We start from the raw sequence: 21,826 nt of genomic DNA on the forward strand, positions 1-21,826 counted from the left end.
AATATGGATTTGTACCTAATGAAAATGGAATGGAAAAATTATCTTTACCGCTCTATAGCTGGTACCACGCTGGGGTGACTGCATCTCTGTGAAAGGGCACCAAGTGCCACCCGCAGGCAAATTAAAACACTCATTTCTACAGCCGTCTTGCAAGGGAAAGTCAAGGCCGTCAAGGAGGGTTAAACAGGAGCAGAGTGTTTTGTGTTGTGGCTGGCTCTCACCTACTCGTGCTCCTCTGTTAGTCACAGGCCGACTTTCCTTCTCCTCCACTTGATACCTGTTAGCACTCGCAATTACTAACTGTTAATTAACGTCGTGGCTGTCACTGTCGTGTCTGAGTGTTTCCAGTGCATCCTCTGCCTGTGCCAGAGAGTTCCCAACTTTGTGGTCTGCTTCCTTCATCAAACAAGGAAAAATTAGACATGGGGGAAAAAACCTGACCTTCAGTTCAAGCTAGAATGAATTTCTAGACCTCTTCACTCCGAATTCTCCCCGCTGTTACTACTGACCTCAGATGACAGGGAGGACCACGCGGCTGAGCCCTTTCTCTGTGGATCCGTTGTTTGCTCCCCAGCACAGCCCAAGCGTTTTGTGTTGCACGGTGACTCAAACAAGGTAGGAATAAGCTTGCTCAGAAGGGCTCATGGAAATTCTGCTTGTAGGGCTTTGCTCCGTCCTAATACGCTTAAATTCCCGAGGGCAGGGCTTTCTAGTCTTTTATCTGTCTGTAAAATGTCACTGAACGTCTATGGCATGGCGTAAATAATAACGGTAATGATGGTCCTGCGATGTGGTGTGTTTCCCTGGGGAGAGCGGAGACTCCGGCCCCACTGTTCCCGGTCCCTGATGCCCAGGTGGTGCTGATGTTTCATAGACGTGTTCGCATGCGCTTCGAACACCAAAACTGCCTTTGCCACTTCGTATGCCGTCGTTATGAATCCAGCAACCTGCCTTTCAGGTGATTTTTTTTTTTTTAATGTTTAAAAAAGATAATTTTTTCAAATACTGAAGCTCAGTCATTTTAATTTAACATTATCATCTGTATTTCCAACAGATGGCTGAGTGGATTGCAATTTTATGCTGTTAAATGTAATTACCATTTAAGTTCTATGTTCAAAGAAACAAATATATTGTTATGGCTCTAGTTTTTTGTATTTGTAATCCTGAAAATGTTTTGAAATAAAAGATATCTTACAGTATAGAAGAATGAGGAACGCTGGTATATAATACAGTTCAGAATATGTGAGAAATTGAATTTTAATTGATAGGAAAAAGTTTTTATAGTTTTCATGACTAGAATGAATTATTTGATTTAACTGTAATCTAACCATTGTAATTCCATCGTCAAACGAGAACTGAAATATTTGGGAAACATCTCTGGTTGGGTCACTTTGGCAACTGCACGTACTTTGTGTATGCTGTGCGTTCTGGCATTGAAATATTATTTAATGTTTTAAATGGCATGTATAAAATTCTGAAATTTTTGTGGGGAGGAAGAAGTATCTGTTCAGTCCAAGAATGGTTTTCCTAGACACCTGGTTAGGAAAATATGTCTGTAGAAGTTGTGTTCTTGTATCTAGCCAGGCGGAGAGGGTCCACCGTGGTGAGAAAGAAGGAATCGACTCTGATCTTCGACTAGAAAATTGGAGAGATTAACTAGATATTTTTCTCTTTGTCTCTAGTTTTATTCTGGTGGTTTTATCAGCAACCATTCATCCTGCAGGGAATAAAATACAGGATTCTTCCTGATCATTACTGCAAATGGGCTTTTAAATTACAACCCACCTCTAAGCGATTATTTTACTTGATGGTTATGATTTTTCCTCTGCCACAGTCTGTAATAAGTCCTGACCAGAGTTTTTCCATTTGAGAGCACAGCTTCAACTAAGGGAACCTGGAGATGAAGGTTGGTCAGTCTGAGTTTGTTCCTGCGCCGTGTCTGCGGGACGGCCGAGGGGCTTAGGCAGGAGCGCAGAGGAGGGACCGGCGAGCGGCATGGCGTCATGGTGGCCCTGTCTGAGGGGGTAGCGGTGGGGGCAAGCTGGGCTGTGTACGCTGGCAGCGCCTTGGCTTAGCCTTTGAAATCGCCTGCGGCTGCAGTCTCCCTCTTTGGGCTTCCCCAAAGACAACTGTCACTCCCTGACGAGGGAGGTGGGAAGATGTGGCTAATGCGGACTTTGCATAAATTTGTGAATGCCACATTTTGATATAGGAGGCATGACACCTAAGCTCTGAGCATCTCTTGATTAGCCCCGGTTTATTTATGAGCAGGATATCATTGCTTAAGGCACCTTCTGAGCACTAACTTTGGTGACAATCATCGTGTATTTTGGGGGAGATTGCTCATCATGTACAAAAGCAGATGTCTAGGACAACCTTCCTTCCTGCCAAGGATGCAGAAAGTGTGCCAGGGAATTTGGAGATGTACTGGTATTACTATTTTATTGTTTGTTGATTGATGCTAACTCAGGTCCTCACTTTAGGTGTAAAGATACTGCTCTGATCATTCGTCTCCCTGTGGTGGGACTTCTGCAGCAGTTCAGGCTAGCTGAAGCCAAAAACTCAAACCAAACCAAAATTCATTTGTCCGTAAGCCATTCTAGGGAACCAATACAATTGTGATCATATAAATAGATCATGCTTTCACAGTCAATGACTATAAGAGCTCAGAATTATAAATTCATTACAGGAGTAATTCGTCATCTGAAATAATCTTGTAATGATATTTTTTTTACTGTTCTACAATGAAAATTCTTTGCATTTTTCTTAACAGCTTCTAAATTTCTGCAATCACTTTTATTTTTAAATCCCTCCATTATTTCCAGTCGTCCTTTCTCCTTAATAATGCAGCTTTACCAGCAAGCGTATGTTTTGTGTGTAGAATATTCTCCTTCCGTAAAAGGACAATATGGAATAACGATGCAGAAATTACATGGAAACAAGTAATTATTGAAACAGTGACTGCCATACGGTAAATGGTATTTTATGCATTATAAATTTAAACACAAATATTCAGATATGTCCTGTGCAAGTAACCTGGTTTGTAATTATCCCTGTTAGCTATACATTTATATTTGAAAATGCTAGTTGCCTGGTACATTTCAGGTAATGATAGAGCAAACGCTTTCTTAGATTATGTCAGGGTTGAAAGCTGTCACCTAAGCAAGGGAAAATTGCTGGCAGAGTTGTAATGCAATTTTGAGATGAAGCATGATATATTTTTTCTTTAGAATGAAGATTTAGCGGTCAGTCATGAGGATTTTATTGTTTGAAATTTGTAACTGTTGTCCCAAATAATCATCTAGGTGCTCACAAAATGTCCTTGTTTTCACAGCTCGTCCTTACTGATGTGATGAAAGTGCAATTATAGATAACGGGAGAGATGAAATGGTTCTACAGATACAATAAATTAACTGGAGTTTTGTTGGGAAAACTAATAATAGTTCCTTTGACTGCAGCTTTTTTCTGTAGCCTGTGTTACAGGCCTTTGAGCTGATGTTGCTCTCTTTGGAGCTTGCCAGGCTGGGAAAAAAAAATAAATAAAGGATGCTTTATGCTATCCTGCGTCCGCTCCGGGATCCAAAATACCGGAGCTGGTTCAGTGGTTTTCAGTCTCTTCCGATTTATTTATCTGTGTCTTGTTTCCACGGAACACCTTTCACCTTTCCAGGCTCTTTCTCTTCTCGCTTGGGTCCTTAGAGGCTGTGGAACAGGGAGTGAAGAAGCATCGATCTAGGCTTAGGAGGTGTTAGTGCAAGGGAAATAATGCTTTGCTCTCGGTTCCTCCATCGGCGAAGTGCAGAGTATGCCTGCGCATCCCCTCGGAGCTGAAGCGATGTGGAGTTCGACGTCGGGAGCATCCGGTGTTAGCACTTGTGGAATAACCCGGCAGGCCTGGCATCTGCTGCGTGAGTGTCTCTGCAGAGATGGTGGTAAGGATTGTGTTTTCCAGTTAGCTGAGAAACCAGTGCGGTGTAGCATGGACCTTTGGTTATCGCTGTAGGCTGCCCAAAGTCTCCAAAAAGTGATATATAAGCTCTCGGTCGCTGGACTGCTCTGAGGCTTCCACTGTGCTGGCTTTGCGGTAGCCACGTGGGATTGCTTTGTTAGAAGTACAGGCGTGAGGAAGTGGAATGGAACTAAGAAGGCTTTTGCTTTTAGCCTCTCTGTGCTGTGCAGGCTTGCGAAGGCTTCTCTGAACTGCAGTTACTGTTGTGGCCCAATGTGGTGCTCAGTCTCCCAACGTGCTGACCTGTTCGCTCCTCTCCAGTTCCTGCCCGTGTTCAACCTCATCAGACAGAAGTAGACTCTTTTCTTCTGACTCCCTTTCTCAATAAAGTGCTTATTTATTGAGAAAGAACAATGTAAATTATTCTTTCATTACATTTGTATTAAATAGGAAAAAATTTACTATTATAGATGTTGTACCATTATATGTGTGTCCATCCTTGAAGATAGTCAAACCAGGTCCTGAGCAACCTACTTTGAGTAGAGAGGTTGGATTGGATGATCTCCAGAAGCCTCTTCCAGCCTCAAGACTCTGCGGTGCGGTCATTTTCTGTAAAGGCAGTGAACTTCAAGGTGAGAGTTTCCAAGCAGCACTAAGAGCTGAAACACGTTCTCCTTTAATGATTCTTGTGAACTACTGGAAGTCCGTTCTTGTGAAATTGTTCTGTATTTGGCAGTGTGCAGCTCTGCTACCGAAGTAGTGTATCTGTGTAAAAATATTCATTATCCTTTTCAGTAATGAAGTTGAATTTTCTTAACTCTCACAGCATGGAGTGACAGCGCGTTGTGGTAACACAGAAGAGCTAGTCTTCTCCTGCAAAGCTCAGTTCTGTAGCAAAAAATCCGAGCTCAGTTCTACCTACTTTTATTTAGTATCTAAATAGACCTTTAAATGAGCAGAGGCTAATTACTGGTTTACTCAAACTAATAAAACAATTTAAGATTAAAAAAGAAAGCCAGTTGGTTGAGACGCTGTTGGAGATGCATTATGTTGTCGTTAAATCTTAAGCGAAGGATAATTTTTACGCCGTATTGGTTAAATGAGTTTCCTCATTGTAAGCTGTGCCATTAAGAAGATTCACAGGCACATCAACTGAGCAGTGTGAGAGCCTTGCATGGTGCTTTTGTCATTAGCAAAAAAAAATTAATAAGCTTCTAGTAGGAGGAGAAATGAAGCACATGAAGCCTTTTTTTATGACACAGTTTTAAATGAAGGCTGGAATCTTGCTTATAGGGACTCGCATCTGGCTATTTCTCACCTTTGTGTAGAATAGCCTTTGAAATCACTGGAAGGTGGGCATGCTTTTCTCTCTTTCTTTTTCTTTTTTTTTTTTTTTTTTTTTTTCTTCCTCCCTTCCCACCATATAAACAATTCTGGGAATGGCAGATCTGCTGTCTTCCTTGTTCTTGGGAGAGAATCCCCAAGACAGTGCATCACCCAGATGCAGGTAATCTGAAAGGAACAAATGGAAACGGCCTTGGCTGGGATAATTTGTTTGTGTCTAGCTGGTGTGAAATCTCTTTAGGTTTTTACAGTAATGGATTGCTCTCGTGTCACGATTCCTGTGTTAAAGCAGTACAGATGTGAAGTCCCAGGAGTGTTATTAGCTTGAAATATGTTCTTTGATTTGCATAATCAGTGTAATTATAAATCAGGACTCTTTCGTCATAATGAAAAACCTGTTACCTGTCAAGGGAAATGAAAAAAAAAAGCAAGCTCTGTGCTCGTCTAAGAGGAAAGTCTCAGGAACGCTGAATAACAGTTGCCTGCATCCCTTCGTCGGGGGTCCGGCCTGTGCATCTTCTCAAACAGGCCGTGTTGCAGGCATCTGCCATCTGTGAGGGCTCTGAGGCTGTCATATAGACAAAACGATAGCTTTAACTTAAGAAATCCATGCTGAAAGTTCATTTATCGTTGCAGCTATGTACTGCGCTTCGCCCTTGGTGGCCTTTCAGCTGGTATCTGAGGACTCCCACAGCTTTATGTGGGATGTTCCCTGCTGGGGGAGAAGCGGTGGTCCCTGGGTAAGCATCCCCGTGTTGTGGTAAGGAGAAATCTGGAGGCCAGAGCTAGACTGAGTTAATAACCAGAAAGAGATGGGATGAGAAGCCAGTTAGAGCTGTGAAGAGGGAGGGAAAGGTGCGTTGAAACACCGCCGCTCTGCTGCAGGACACCACAGAGGTGGCACGCGGGGCTCGGCCTCTGAGTCAGAGAAATGCCCCTTCTTCTTGTCGACTTGCTAGAACCAGAAGCGTGATGGCGAAATTATGATGAGAAGTGCTTGTCTATCAATAAGACTTCCTTATAGGGTGTTCTAGTCTGTTTCGAGTGCTTACCTTAAATTTTTTTCTCCAGGCGTATTTTCTGCCCAGTACTCTAGAATACCGCTGGTTTTTTTTTTTTTTTTGGTAATAAGAAATCAGGAATAAATTAGGAAGAAGGGAGCATTATCTTCCACCTTGAATGACTCTTTTTTACAAAACAGAAAACCAAAGCAAAACAAGATTTTATGAATTAATGAACTCTGGGTTTCATTATAATTGTAATGAAATATATGAATGAAAATCCAGTTCTCCCTTCCTCTTCTAAATTAGGCACCTGCAACAACTTAAGCTGGACTTCTGATACCTGGACCTTGCCTGCTGCAGGAATTACGCCTGAAATTTAGCACTGAAGTTAAACAAGTTGCTTTGCACTTCAGAACGCAAAAGTCAAGACATGTACGCATCAAAGAGAGGAGTCTGGCTGCTCTTCTCTTCTTGCAGCCATTCTGTTGTAGAGGAACGTCGGTTGACATCCCCGCTTGATGGCCATGTCTCCTGATGTGCGCTGGGAGCAGTGTTAGTGGCAGGGCTTTTGTCCCCTCCAGTGTCAGGCTGGCTGACATCTGCCCCAGGCTGCTTCTCCTTTGCTTTGTCACTCTTTATGCCTCGTTTGACCTGCTTTCCTTACAGATGGAAGAGCCTCGGGATGTTTTTTTTTCTTCTACCTTTGATCTTGGTGTCACAGAAGTGAAAGTTACTGTGCTTATTGTTTTAGCCTGGAGTAATTCAATTGTGCCATTTGGGGGGAAAAGTCAGCTAAATGCATCCTCCAGAAGAATGAGTTTTTCATAGCTTGTCTGTTTTACTTTGTTAAATCGTAAAATTTCGTAACTCTGCCTTCCAGTTATGGAGATTCGATGTTCAGTATCCTCCAACGTTTCCCATCTCTATGCCTGTATGAAAAGCTGAGTGTAAATTTTGAAAAAATTGTAGCTAAATTCAAAAATTGACTCTCCAACACTAGAGTGAGAGTGAGTGGTTTGTTTTTTTTTTAATTCCTGCGTCATTTGCATGAATGTCACTTGAGGCTTGAAATTTCATTGCCGAAGTTTGGGACCAGATCTGGTAAGATGCATCCAAATTCTGCGATGTGATAGAAATGTGGTTGCACTGAAAAGGATGCGTGAGAGTCAGCTGTGGAGATGAAGGCTAAGGGCAGGCTGATCTTCTCCAGAGGGGCACAAAATATAAGCAAAATAAGAAAAAACTACTTCATTACAGGTTTGTCGCAAAATAGCAAGAAAATACTTGAGAGTTACCACTTAGATAAGGCAGAGAAGCACACATTTTTGCTTTGGCATCGGTCAGGCCATTGACTATGTAGTTCGTTATCGTAGCCCAGATGGCAGCGTGATGGACACAGGAACAGAAATCAGAGCTAGAAACTAAAATATTTGAGTTTAACCACAAGAGAGAACACATGACTACTTTAAAAAAAGCCCCCAAACACAAAAAACTCCATCAGCCCCCACCCAAGCTCCAGCAGAGCTTAAATTAGATTCACTTAGAAGTTTATTAGGCAAGAGATAATTGCATGTGGAGTTTTCCACTCTTGGGACTTACATCCGTCTGGTGCTTGGATAACGGTGGTGCGCGGTTAGGAGCTGCTGCCCCATGGGCCTTCGTCCTCCGAATCAGACCGGGTGAGGCTGGCCGGTGTCCCTGGGGTGCCAGCCTGGAAGAGATGGGTGCCTTCCTGCAGAGAGCTTGCGGTACGGCCGTGACGTCTGGGGCTGACTCTTGTGACTGAAGGTAGGCTGGGGCTGTGCGTGTCCTCGCTGTCCGTGCGGATGTTGACAGAGGGCTCAGTTTGCTTTAAAAAGGCAACAGCTTTTTTTTTTTTTTTTTTTTTTTAATGTCACTAATAACCTCAGGAGACGAAGGCAAGCAAAAGAGTGCGATACCACATCCTGTTTCATACAGGAAAAGAAAATATTTTTGTTTGAGGGCTTTAATGTGCCTGTTGTTAGTCCTGATGGAGAATGTATTCTGTGGTGCTTAATTTTGGTTTCTTTCTCATTTTCCTTTTAAGTAAGCGTATTTTTATTCTGTGCTCAGTATGGATTTTCTGGTTGCTGCTTCCACTCCCTTGGAATCGCCGGGTTGGGAGCTGGTCCTTGCTCCCCGTCAGCTGCTGGTTTTTTTCCCTTTGCATAATTTTTGTCGAGAATTGGCCTGATAGCCTGCTCTAAAATAATAATGAAATAATAAATATAACTTTTTTTTTTCTAGGGAAAAGTGACCTTCCATACACTTAATGCTAGATTCTGCCTTTTTGTCCTGGAAAGTAGATTAAATTTCTCTGTTGGCGGCAAGCTGAGTTGATCCTGTGTTACACCTCAGCAGATATTGTCATTGCCACACTCGGTGGGAATGTGGAACATCTGAACGGTCTTTTAGGAAACCTTGCTTTGTGTTGCCTGTGGGTGGTGTGGTGGCCGGTTGTATTTGGAGCAACACAAAAAAACTAAACTGGAAGTGAGTGCCTGCTTGGTTTTTTGTCTTCTGTTTTTTTTTCCTTGCCCCAGAGTGAGGTTGTGTGTAAGGACTTTCTAGCAGCAGGATTTATAGGATATGCTTGTGTTTCTGCCTTTTCTTTACCTTGTCACATAATAAGTATAAAATTCTCGCAGGAATTTGGTTTGCGCACCTACGTTGAGTAGTGCTGTAACACAGAATTAGATGCAAAACTCCTCGTTTCTGTCACTCAGAGATCTGGCTGTTGTGCACTATATAAATGTATATAAATTATATACATATAAATACATATAAATGTAGAGCAAACACTTCAGAATCACTTTTATAGCCAATTTTTAGCAGCAGTTTGCCAGCTAACCCACGTCTAAGGGAGAAGCCCTGGTGACCAAGCTGCACCCGGCGATCCCGGGAGGTGAGAGCCCATGCTGACACCCACAGCCCTGCCTTCTGTCCTGAACTAGCAACACCAGCAGCGTTTCTTGCTGGACAAATGTGAGTCTGGGGTGTGAGGTTTTATAATTTACATGCAGGATAGAAAATGAGGACTGTGCTGTAGTACCCTCTCCGGGCAGCGTTGAGTGGGACAAGAGATGTTGTGAGGAAAGGGCTGATGTAGGTCTCTTGAAAAGCTAATTCTTTAAATGAAATTCATAATAAGAATAATTAATGTTCTGTAATGGTTTCTTCAAAGCAGTTGTGGAGTAATCACTGGCTGCGTGACCTAGTGTGAAACGTCCCAGAGGCAGAGGAGGGTTTTGAGTGGCGTTGCACAGGGTTAGGTGCTCTTCGGGGTGGAGCAACAAAAACAAGAGACATACAGAGACTGCACAGAAATGAGCGTGTAAAAACAGAGAAGCGCTACAAGTAGTTATAAACCAACAGTGAAATCTTAGAAATAGCCAGTGGTCAGACAAATATCCGTAATTTCAGTGAAAGCTGTGTGGCTGGCTCCGTTTGCGGCTCTCCAGCGTGAGCGTGCGGTAGGCTGTGCCTGGGGAGCTCACGGCGGGGAGCGATGCTCAGCGCAGCGGCAGGCCTTTGGGACTGGCTTTGAAACAGAAAAAGTCAGAGCTAAAAACTGTTTTTCTCAAGAATGTGTCTGTTGTGATTCACATGATGAGAGGCGTAAAGTGTGTACCCGTGCCGACAGAGCATAGCCTTGAATTATTTGGATTAGTGTGCAGGAACTTGCTTGAAAATAATCTGATGAGGTTAAAGGTGGGAAATCATGATGCAGCTTTATGGAAAATACTGTGACAGTGACGTTCAGCAGTGACGCTCAGGATACTAGAGAAAGGTATAGTAAAGGACACTTTCTCACCTAAGGCATTTAAAAGCAGTCAGAACAGGGCCAAAGTACACCAAATCCCAAAATCCCAAATCCTAGTGCTACAGGTCTGGGGAAGCTACTGGTTGTTCTTGCGCTTTATATGCACACATTTGTTTATTTTAACTATATGGCTCTTTCTGTAAAAACTCCTCTTGTTCTCTGGATGTGTTTCTGTGTTGTTGTAAGTGTGTTAAACTGAATTTACCAAATTTCTCGCAGCCCCCCTCAGACTAAACGGTTTGATGTGGTTTGCAGGCTTTGTGTTTTTCTGGTAAGGACACCAGCAGCCCTTCTGCCGCTCCCCAGGGATGGCGCTTGCCCTGAAATGCAGCGTTTCATTTGAAAATTTTACATTTTGTTTTTTCCTTTATTGTTTTTTTTTTTTTTTTTTTAGTAGGATTCTGATGGGAGAGCAGGAGAGGGAGAAGGAGCATTGAAAACCTTTAGGACTTCTGGTGGAAATCTTTTAAGCAGCTCCATCCCCTTGCCTGCTGAACTGCATTTGTTGTCACTTCTGCGGGATGTTTCGTAGCAAACTGAGTGCCTTTACCTTCAAAAAGCTCTTTAGACACCCCAGTCTGACTCTTCTGGGAAGACTACATGTGGTTGTACTGGAGCCCTTCATTTCCCAGAGAAGCTGTGAAGCCGTCTGACAGTTTGAGTGCTGAGAACTGCGATTTTTTTTGTTTTCGTGACGTGTCACTGCTGTTACTGACCGTTCTTGCGTTAATGTTGAACTGTATCTAAGCAGAAAGCTTTTTAAAGAGATGCAGCTTTCTCCTCTTGTCTGCTTCAGGCTTCTAAACCCTCCGCATCCGACGTATTGCATGAAACTTAAAACCAAAGAGGATTTTTCTGCAGACTCACAGCAATCTCCTGCCACTTCTGCTTAGTAAAGCTCCTCCGCTCGCCCTTGCCACGTTTGTGTTCTTTGAGTCACCTAACCACACTGGGGTAGGAAGTGGGATGGGGGAGGTCGGTTCCTGCGAGCATGGCATTTTAAGCCGTGAAACGAGAGCGGCAGCAGGAGCTGGTCTCCCTTATTTTCGGTTGCCTTGTAGCTTGAGAAAATAAGAAAAAATGTGGGGATCTCTGCTGGAACACAAGTAAGTTACATACATCTCTCTTGATATGGAATTGCAGTCCGGGCCGGATTCTCGCTTGCTTTCTGACAGAACGTTTCTTTGATTGTATCTGTCTCTGAAAGCTTATGGTGATCACTTTGCCGTCACTCTTTTTACTGAAGCTGACGTTTTGGAATGCCGGAAAAATAGATGTCGTGTGAAATGACCCTTGCCAGTGTCATAGATCTGGCCCCAACACATGCCCCCCTGCTCGGGGGTCCTGTGGGCCGTGGGCGGGAGGAGGAGGGGAGTTTTTAAGTGGCTCTGAGGAAAGTGCTGGAGTTGATGAAGCAGCATAAGAGGGAAAAGAAGGGTGTGTGCCTGGAGGCAGGGAAGGGCTTTGCTCCCTCCTGCTCGGTGGGAGAGGGTCGGGAGCTGGTCTAGCACAGGGCAACATGTGAAGCTGGGGAGGTGAGGAGGAACACAGGCTCTGGAGCTGCCGGTCGTGGGCCGCGCTGAGGATGGTGCTGGGTGCTTTGTCGCCAACGGTAACAAGCGGGATAATGCTGTGCCATTACTAGAGCTGACAGTGAGATGAATTTCATTGCAGTAGGGCTGTCGACGCTGGGTTTTCCTGCAGTGTAGTGAGTGCTGTCGTTTCTCTAAAGCCATCCTTACCCAGCGGTGTCTGTAACACAGCCTGAGCATGAAGGACACTCGCCAGATTCCTGCTGACACAAGGAGGGCATAATCAGCACCTTTTGATTTGTGTCAGAGTTCCTCTTAGCAGGGTTGTCTTTTTTTTTTAATTCAGATACATAAATTAGCTCTGCCCTTGAAACCCTTTGCTTTCTAGGTTTCTGCCTTAAGAGCAGCCTCTCCGCCTTGAAAGGCTTTTGCTAGAGATGAAGAGAGAGAGAACGTCGCTGTCCGTGGCAGCGTTAGGGAATGCCCACGTGGATGTTCCAGTTGAAAATACAGGGATGCTTGAACTGGGCATAATCAAACCTGTTAGCGGAGGTTAGAGGTGCATGGAGCCTGCTCAGCTTGTAGCCAAACTTTGGGAAGAGCTACATTCCTGAAGTTCAGCGGCTTGTGTTTAACTGCTCTCTTTACTGCTACGCTCAGTGGAGCACCCAAAATCCTTATCTTTTATCTTTATTTAATAGAAAACTATATCATAGCCTTCAAGTCTGTCACAGAGTCTAAGAGAAATTTTTCAAAAATATGGGCTCTCTTCTAGGTGCAGGCAGCTTAGTGAGGATAAGGGGAGATAATTGAGAAATTTTTCTGTGTCGTGAAAATATTTCCCAGTGGCGTTGAATTAGAATCGTGGAATCACAGAGTGGTTTGGGTGGGAAGGGATCGTTAAAGCCCATCCAGTCCAACCCCCTGCAAGGAGCAGGAACGTCTCCAACCACATCAGGTTGCTCAGAGCCCCGGCCAACCTGGCCTGGAATGTTTCCAGGGATGGGGCATCCACCACCTCTCTGGGCAACCTGGGACAGTGCTCCACCACCCTCAGTGTAAAACATTTCTTCCTGATGTCCAGTCTGAATTTGCCTCTCTCTATTTTAAAACCATTACCCCTTGTCCTATCACAGCAGGTCCTGCGGAAGAGTTTCTCCCCATCTTTTTTCTAAGCCCCCTTTAGGTACTGGAGGGCCCCTAGAAGGTCTCCCCAGAGCCCCCTCCACTGCGAGGGAAGCAGTACTGCAGGTGGGGTCTCACCAGAGCGGAGCAGGGGGCAAAATCCCCTCCCTCGACCTGCTGGGCACGCTGCAGGGGATGCAGCCCATCATTACATCAGAATTATGTCAGAAACACTGAAGTTATTTTTCCTTTTTAGTGAAAATATAAATGGTACATTATCTTAGGCATTTTCAGTTTTGTTTAAGTTTTACCTTTGTAGGAGCCTTAAGTACATACTACTTTGTTAATATGCTTTCCAGAGATAATTTTTTGCATTGTAATATTTGTCCTTTTCTGGTTGGATTGGTTTTGAGCAGAGAAATTTTAAGCAGTGTTGTTCATGTGAGCAGAATTACGAACAAGCCCTGAAGTACTTGAGCTGAAATACATTAGAGACACAAGGACTGCGCATAGCAAAGCTGAGTTTTGCAGCAGAGTTTTAACGTTTGGTAGTGCACGCTGAGGTTTGTAGAGCACTGCCTGTTGTGCGTGCCTGGAGGGTGCTGGTGTGCTCTGTGTCCAGACAGGCTGTGACTTTCTGCCCGGAACTCTCACAGTTCAGGTGTGAAGGATCAGGTGTGAAGTCAGCGTCAGCCAGGCTCCCTAGGAATAACAGTTTATTAGTAGTAGCCTTTTATAAGGTTTGGACAAAAGTAACCATTTTTTTGTTGTTGTTGATTTACACATACCAGTACACTTCCCAAGTGCTTCCATGGCGGTTACAGCTAATCCATACTGCATCCAGTTCTGGAGCCCCCGCCATAGGAAGGACATGGACCAGTTGGAGCGAGTCCAGAGGAGGCCAGGCAGATGATCAGGGGGCTGGAGCACCTCTCCTATGAGGACAGGCTGGGAGAGATGGGGCTGTTCAGCCTGGAGAAGAGGAGGCTCCAGGGAGATCTTAGAGCAGCCTTCCAGCGCCTGAAGGGGGCTGCAGGAAGGATGGGGAGAAGCTCTTCAGTAGGCCCTGTTGTGACAGTACAAGGGGTAATGGTCTCAAAATAGAGGGAGGTAGATTCAGACGGGATATAAGGAAGACCTTTTTTATGCTGAGGGTGGTGGAGCACTGTCCCAGGTTGTCCAGAGAGGTGGTGGATGCCCCATCCCTGGAAACATTCCAGGCCAGGTTGGCTGGGGCTCTGAGCAACCTGATGTGGTTGGAGATGTTCCTGCTCCTTGCAGGGGGGGTTGGACTGGATGACCCTTGAGGGTACCTTCCAACTCTAACCATTCTATGATTCTAATCCGGTCTAGGGAGGGTTTACACAATCCAACTCTGGACTGGAGAGCAAAGAGGAGGCGATGTCTGTGTTGGGTCCTGCAGGTCTGGGGGATGTGGGAGAGCAGGCGATGAGGGAATCATCACCTGCTCCTGCTCTGGAAGAATCTGTCAGAAGCATGGACATCTTGAAGGTGGGTACCTGGGCTATGCGTGGATCTCATTCATGTTGTCCCTCTCATTTTCCATGCCCAGGAGCACCCTGGAGCGTGCTCAGCAGACAGTGGGGTTAACTTTCAGAGAATTCCATGTGAAATAATCCAGTAAATCTTGTTTTCGCAGATCATTTTATAGCACTTGAAAAAATATGTAAGGAAAGTGGTTTTTTGTCTTGTGTGCAAAAAGCAGCCCTTAGGGGCCACATCAGAGATGAATAGGGAGAACCGTCTTGGCTTAAATGAAATAAAAAAGAATGAAAGCCACTTCTGTGGTTTCACCCATGCGTATGTTTCTTGATTTAGGGCCAGCGCTACGTTTGGAGTTTAAAGCACTTGTGGCCTTCCAAGTTCCCCTCCTTTCCAACAGCTTACCCGTTTCATTTTCTGCTCTGTGCCCGTTTGCTCTTTGGATGTACTGTCGATAAACACGTGGGTTGATTGCGGGCAGTAGATGAACAATGATGTATTTTCAGCAGCAACCTGTATGTGCAATATAGAAGATGCTATAAAATACTGTGTTTTTAGAGGACGATGGATATGTTTTTTTAAATATTAGGTCTTGTTTAATGGGAAGTGGCTGTGAGCACAAGTCCTAGAGCATTTGGAGCCAAGGTCAGAGCTTGTTTGGGGCAAGGTGGACGTGGTTGTTGAGTAATTACCAGTAGAGGATCTTGTGCCTTGATTGTTTGACAGGATTATGCAGTATAAGAGAAAAACTTGGATGTGGATTTATAAAATAAGGATCAAAACACTCTACTTCTCAGTAACATAAGTAGGTCATAAGAGCTTTTAGCCTAGACGTAGAAGAGGTGTCTGGTGGTGCCATGCACTTGAAAGCAAGCAAATAACCACGAGCTCTTATTTTTATCAGTAAGAAAGAAAGGTGGCCAGACCTGCTTTTGCAATGATGAATCTCAATAGGAAAGAAAAAGGAATTGGGCTTTAGTTCCTTTTGAAACTTTACAAAATGCTCCCAACAAGACAGTTTCTTTTGATGGCAGTGGTTGAAGTGGTTGAAGAGGAACTGGGAATGCTCAGGTCAGTGGGTCCCAGCTGAGGATCCCGGGGGTGCAGTACCCAAGGACAGGAGGAGCTGTGGCTCTCCCCCTTCAGCCGCCGCGGGGGACTGGTCGCTTCCAGCATCTGACGGGGGCTTCAGGGCTCGCTAGAGATGAGGCCAGTGCCGTGCTTCTATGATCAAATGGGATAGCACGCTTAGAGGTGTCTTCTGATCTTGTCTGGAGCTGGCTTATGTGCAAAGTTGAATCATGAAAATAATTTTTAGGAGAATACAGCATTGCTGGGTTGCCTTCCAGTCGTGGGCACTGGTGAATCCCTGCTGAAGCACTGAGCTGAGAAAGCTGTGGTTTCAAAATAGAGGGAGGTAGATTCAGATTAGATAGTAGGAAAAAATTTTTTACACTGAGGGTGGTGGAGCACTGGCTCAGGTTGCCCAGAGAGGCGGTGGATGCCCCATCCCTGGAAACATTCCAGGCCAGGTTGGCCGGGGCTCTGAGCAACCTGATGTGGTTGGAGATGTCCCTGCTCCTTGCAGGGGGTTGGGCTGGACGGGCTTTACAGGTCCCTTCCCACCCAAAGCCTTCTGTGATTCTAAGATTCTATTCTTGTTTTCTTGAATTAGAGCTGTTCCCTTGTGCACTATTTTAATTCCATGCTGTGTCAGCTACTGTTAATAAGGAAGACGTCTCAGTCCTTTTCCTAAAAAGCTGGCGTGTCGTGGCACTGCTCTTGCTACCCAGAGCCGAGGCATCTGCGTAAGCTCTTTCTGTGATGATGTGTTTGCAATAATCTATTAATCTGCTCTAATAATCTACTCTACTTTCACTGCGTTTTCCTGATAAGTGAAATTATATTTGAATAAAACCCAGTACTTATTAGTTCCCGGTTTCAGCTGGAAGGCTGTTTTAATAGCTGGTCTCAGATCTGCTGAAAAGCAGATTTTGTGGTGGAAATGCAAATGAAGCTTCAACAGCAACGACTGGCTGGCATACCGGGGAATTCAGGGTTTGTATGTTTGGGTGGCGGAGATCAGTAAATAAATTTGTGCCATCTAAATCTATTTTTGTCTGCAAAATCGACTTCAATATTTTATGAATTAAAAAAAAAATATATCTGTGAAAGTTTCTACATTTTGAGGGCAGCTCTCTGCTAATCTTCCCGAGCAGTCTGTACGGCTCAGATTTCAAAGTCTTTATTCAAAAGGTCGCATCCTGATTTAATACCATTAGTATAAACCCAGGATAATTCAGTTGATGTGGATGGAGGTGCTTGTCATTTCAGTTTTTTGATCTTAATATAAATCGGGCCAAGAGTAGGTTGCATTTGTGAAGCTAATGCCGTGTTCTCGAACACGTCGCAGGACGGCAAGGATTGATTTTTCGCATTTAGATGAACCCTTTCTACAGGATGCAGGTCACCTCTTGCTCCAGCAAGATGCTGGTAATTTCAGCTAGTCCACTTTAAAACAGGAATATGGAAAGAATGCTTGTCATGTTTTCTTTGCCTTCTTTTTTTTTTTTTTTTATGGATTAACGTTCAAATTTCTACATTTGATACGTTTTCCACTTCTCAGTGCTGTTGTATATATTCATGTGCTCATATGCAGCAATTTTAAGCCACAGTCCTTTTTAAACTTTTTTTTTACCTTCTTGTGACACCTTAGTAAAGCTGGCGTGTGGATTTCACGTAGCTGTAGGCTTGCCACAAGTCCAAAAAAACCCCCAAAATCCACTATGTGAAAGTGAATATATGGGTTTATCTCCTCAGTGCCCACAGAAATGAATCAAGAATGTTAAATTAAAAGACAAACAAACATATTAATAACCTCTTTCTCTATTTTCCCACTGGGTTCTCTCTTAATGGCATCTTCTAGACCGGAGCCTTTTGAAGGAATGTTAATATTTTATGTAAGGAGGAATAATAAATAGCGGTAAAATGCAGTTTGAGTGATTAAATCTCCTGAAGGGATGGCTCTTGTACCATTGTGCCCACGTGGGACACATTTCTAATTCATCGTGACGTGGGTGTGTTTTACCGAATAACATGATCTTGTGTGCTGGGGCGCTTGTTTTTCTGTTTGGAGAAAGCCTTTTGAAATGGTTTTTATCTTTTGTAATTACTTTTTTATTTTGAGTGTCAAGAAGTAAGTAATTAATTAAAGATAGAATTGCCAAAATTCCATCTGTCTTACCAGTCACTAGTTTGACATCATCGTTAAGGCTGGATATATTGCTTGTAATAACATTTGAGTGAATGGCTCAGTCTGCTTCTGCCCTGCTCCCTTTCCTCAGGAACTGGGATGAGTGATACGCTTCTAGAACTAGCAGAAATTTTCTTCAGGATTAATAGAACAAAATAAATATTGACTTTTTTTTCCCCTCCTCCCTCAGGTTGCCCTTGTTCTCCTTTTCAAATCAAATGTCACATTGACTCAAATCCGGTGTTGGAAGCGTGTGGGGAACTGCAGCACATCAGCCCGGCGCAATGTATCCATCAAGCTGGAAGGAAGCCCAAAACCAAAGCTCCGCTGGCCAAAATGCATCCTCTGCAGAAACCCCAAGGCAAGTGGCTTTGTCCTTCTAGCAACTGTACCAGCTTCTATCACATGTGGAATGTAATATTTTAAAATGAATTGTTTTAATTTTAAGTCACAGCAAAGTAGTTATTTTTATGTTCTAAGGTTCAAGTACAGCTGGTAAGGTTTTATTATCTTCATTTTTTTCCCATGTTAGATAACCTTTTAGGAAAGCCTTCCAGAAGAAATTGATTCAGGCATAACAGATTGCTTAACTTGTCAATTGATATTTCCTGTGCTGTTGTTATATCTTGTGCAGCTGTGAAGTGTAAGTTTAATTTAGCAATACTGTTTTCATTCTTAATTAAATTTTTTTAAGTATTTAAGTAAGAATAGCTTATTGTTCAAACCTGGTCTGTTTTCCATTTATTGTGAGAACTATGCGTAGCAACAGGAAATGCCTAAAATGTAATGAATGTATTTTAAAAATGAGAAATAGAAGCTAAACTAGTCACACGCAAGCATAGTATGCGGGCTGTGGTAATTCCACAGGCCTGCCAGACTCATAGTCAAGTAGGTGGCAATCCCAAAGTACGGTCGAAGAGAAGCCAGGAAGAAGCATGTTCCAGCTGGTCTCCAGGCAGGTCTTACGGTCTTCCTGGGCTTTTCTTCCCTAAACCATCTGAATGCTGAAAAAAGACTGCAATAAATTTCTTGAAAGAGTATAAATTGTTTTCATATTTCTCCATCAGTGAAATGACATGTGGTCCTTTCTTTGTGATATCAATTTGCCAAGTGCCTCCACTGCCACCACCCGCTGCTTTGTAGAATCCATTAAAATATTGTACAAGATGAGTGCTTGCCTGAAGGTCATGGGGGATGCAGAAAGCATGTAGTTTGACAGGCATTTGGAACAAAGAAGCTGAACCTGAAGAAGATACTAAGTTCATAGACCAAAATTTTTTTAAGAAGCATATCTGTGAGAAAGATGGTGGTGGTTATCACATGAGAAAAAGAAAAGATATTTTGGTCATCATGAGGGTTTGTTGTACAAACTGAAACTCTGCACCACCACCCCCTCCTGACTCAAATGCCTGGTGAAAGCAGTTTTGATACGCATTCAGCCTTAAGCAACTCAAAAGAAAGCACCGTATTTTCTGATTCTGGAAGTAGGCCTTAACTGTTCAGTTAGCATACTCGTTCATGCTTGGAACATCTCACGAGGTCTGGGTATTTATGGAACTTTCACCTTGAGGTCTTGGTTGTCCAGGTTTAATTAGTGAGAGTCCCGTGACTGTTGTTAATAGTCATATGTATAATCAATATATATAATAATATAAAGGAATAGCAGAAGTTCCTGTTCAGTAAGAACTGGAATTCATTCAGCTGCTGTAGATCCTTTGCTGTTGTGCTGATTGTGCTGATTTCCAATTACTGAGGACATTGCCTGTTTTTCTATGTGAGTATTTCACAAAAGTTGGACGGAGCCTACTTAGCATGGTTCAAATCATGCTTAAAAGTTACCCAAGTAGGTTAGTATGAGTTAGTATTAGTACTACTAATACTAATTAATGTTGGTATTTCCATCACTGAGAGAGGTGCTGCTTCTTTCTGCTGCTCACACACATCCAAACGACCTCTCCCTTTACGACCATAAGCTTAGAACTAAAGAAGTCAGTGTATCTTACTGGCTGGTTAATGCTCTGAAAAGGATGGAAATTAGTAATGAGGTGAAAGAAACCCTCAAAGGTAAAATGCTTTCTTGACTAGTTACTCTTGCTAATAGTTTCTTTGACAGAACTCAATTTGTTGGGCTTCTTGATGTCACTGTAAAAGTAGCCAAAGAAGAAACAGGAGTCCCAATGACAATTCCCGTGAGAGACTGTTGCGTAGTACCCAGTACTCGAAAATCAGACCACCTGATGTTGTCTCAGACTGAGTTAGGTTAGCCAAAGCTACAAATCAGCCTTGTAAGTCTTGGTCATGGATGTGCCAGTCGTCTTCCTGAAAGACACTTCATTGTAATAAATTTTAAAATAATGTTTTTATTATTTCACTTAACATCTTTATAATAAAACTACTTTTTAAAAGTATCTGCAATTAAGTTATGTATGACAGTAGAGAACAGTATGTATGATAGTCTGCAGGCAAGGGAAGATGGTACAATATTTTTTTCTCTTCACATTTGCTGACTTTGTAAATTTGAAATGGCTTTTCTCCCTTAAATCATTGATTTCCTCTTACTGCATGGCTCCTATACCCAGTAAAGAAAGGAAAGAACTTCATGCCTTTCCAGGAAAATGAAATTTTCAAAATAACTTTTAAAAAAAGTTAGTTTTATTGAATTGACTGTATTGAAGTTGATATTTTTCCTCTAAACCACCCTTGCTTCCTCCTGGTGTCTGTGTCCAAAACCAGTAGTTGTGACAGCGTGGTGCATTTCTTTGCAGCAGACATAAATCTTTCCTCAGTTTTTTTGTTGGTATTTTTATGCAAGAACCTTTCTTCCCAGGGCTTTCTCCTTAGAGCTCCATGGGTGCCTCATTAAGGCCTGTTTCTGGTTGATTTGTTGGGTGGAGCGTGCTGGCATCACCACCTGAGACTCTAAGAGCATCTCTCTGCCCCCACCCAAGGTTGTGCTGTTGGGTCATTTATTCTTTTTTTGAGTGTGTTCACTTCCCGGGGGATAACCCTTCATAACCTGCCTCATCATGTCTATTTTGTTAGGTCTCTTCTTGTCAAGGGACCTTAACTGAAGTAAGTAAATCTGCAAATGTGGCTCACACCACTTGAATTTCTCTTTATGAGGTCCTCCCAGCTTTCCCAGCAAGTCAGGCAGACGTGCTGCCACTGGGATGACTGGTAGGAATGCCTTCATCGAGTTGTTAATAAATGGATGTTGACTGTATTTCTGTACGGAGCCACTTGAGGGAGAGAAATTCGTGGGCTGGGGGACTGAAGTGGCGCAAAGGCTGAGCTGCTGGTTTTGGACTGAGGGAGAGGGGTCCTTACTCCCTGCTGTTTTACAGACCCAGGGCCAAGCCTGGGCTGTGCCTTCTCCCACATGTTCAACCTTGCCTTTCTCTTTTCTAATTCCGTCTCGCTGCTTCTCATTATTTCACTTGTTCCTTCTGCAACAAAGATTTTGTCTTGGTTTCTGCCTCCTCCAAATAGCCGTGGGCTGCTACTTAAAACCTTCAGGAGGAGGAGGACTGGGGCAGTACCATTCCAGAGCATGGCTTCAGCCTTCAGGCACCACCTGAAACATGCTCTGTTAATACTCATATCTCTTCCGAGCAGCTGGCTTGCTTCCTTTTTCCCACCAGTTTACCTGTCTGTGCACAGGACAGGCACTGGAAGCTGCATCCAAGGCTGTGACGCTTTGCAGCTGGGACGTGAAGTGAGAAAATAACAGCACTGGTTCCTGCTGTGTGGTCTCAGGTGATTCAGGTGGAGTCGTCTAGCAGGAAGGACATAAAATGTTTACGTGGACAGCAGTGACACCCAGTGCTGTCCGTGTAAATGCTTTGGCAATGAACTTGGGAGTGTTGTGGACCAGTCTGAAGCTATGAAGGGCCTGGCAGGGGATGTGGGGTAGGTTCTGACCTGTCTGCCTGCCGCATTCCACGCCTTCAGTAAAGAGCCTAGAGCTTGCCTTTTCTGGCTGGATGAGCCAGATGGCTGCGTGGATACTTTTTTTTCAGATTGTTCTGTTTTGTTTTTACAAGGAAAAGTGTGGCCAGGCATAGTGTGGTCATGCGGTGTGCAAGTGAAAACCTGGTGAATGAAGCATAGAGCTCCACCATCCCATTTATATGCAAGATGATTTTCTTTTCCTGCTTACCTGTTATTCCTGTGTAAGAGAAGTTTTGTGGTGGTGTTTTCAAAATTGAACTATAACACCTTTAAGACAGGAATTCCAGATGGTTTTGGAGACTGGGAAAATCAGTCCTTGTA

The 21,826-nt window shown here is 43.6% G+C and overlaps 1 protein-coding gene across 9 annotated transcripts in view; it reads left to right on the forward strand.

Annotated features, from left to right (window-relative positions):
• Nucleotides 1-21,826, forward strand: part of FGD3 (FYVE, RhoGEF and PH domain containing 3) — a 107,390-nt gene that overhangs the window by 40,017 nt on the left and 45,547 nt on the right. For 8 of the 9 annotated variants that reach the window (XR_015259603.1, XM_086755884.1, XM_086755877.1 and 5 more), the window contains exon 2: nt 17,745-17,915. Coding sequence is in view for 8 of the 9 variants with exons in the window: in XM_086755884.1 (XP_086612010.1) it covers nt 17,745-17,915 (171 nt within the window). In the remaining variant the exon portion in view is untranslated. Of the gene's footprint in view, nt 1-11,181; nt 11,248-17,744; nt 17,916-21,826 lie in introns of those variants that run through there. The other variant, XM_086755883.1, reaches the window with a different exon arrangement.

The sequence above is a fragment of the Chlamydotis macqueenii genome, chromosome 10 (assembly GCF_036417535.1).
Source record: "Chlamydotis macqueenii isolate bChlMac1 chromosome 10, bChlMac1.mat, whole genome shotgun sequence".
NCBI classification, from domain to species: Eukaryota; Metazoa; Chordata; class Aves; order Otidiformes; family Otididae; genus Chlamydotis; species Chlamydotis macqueenii.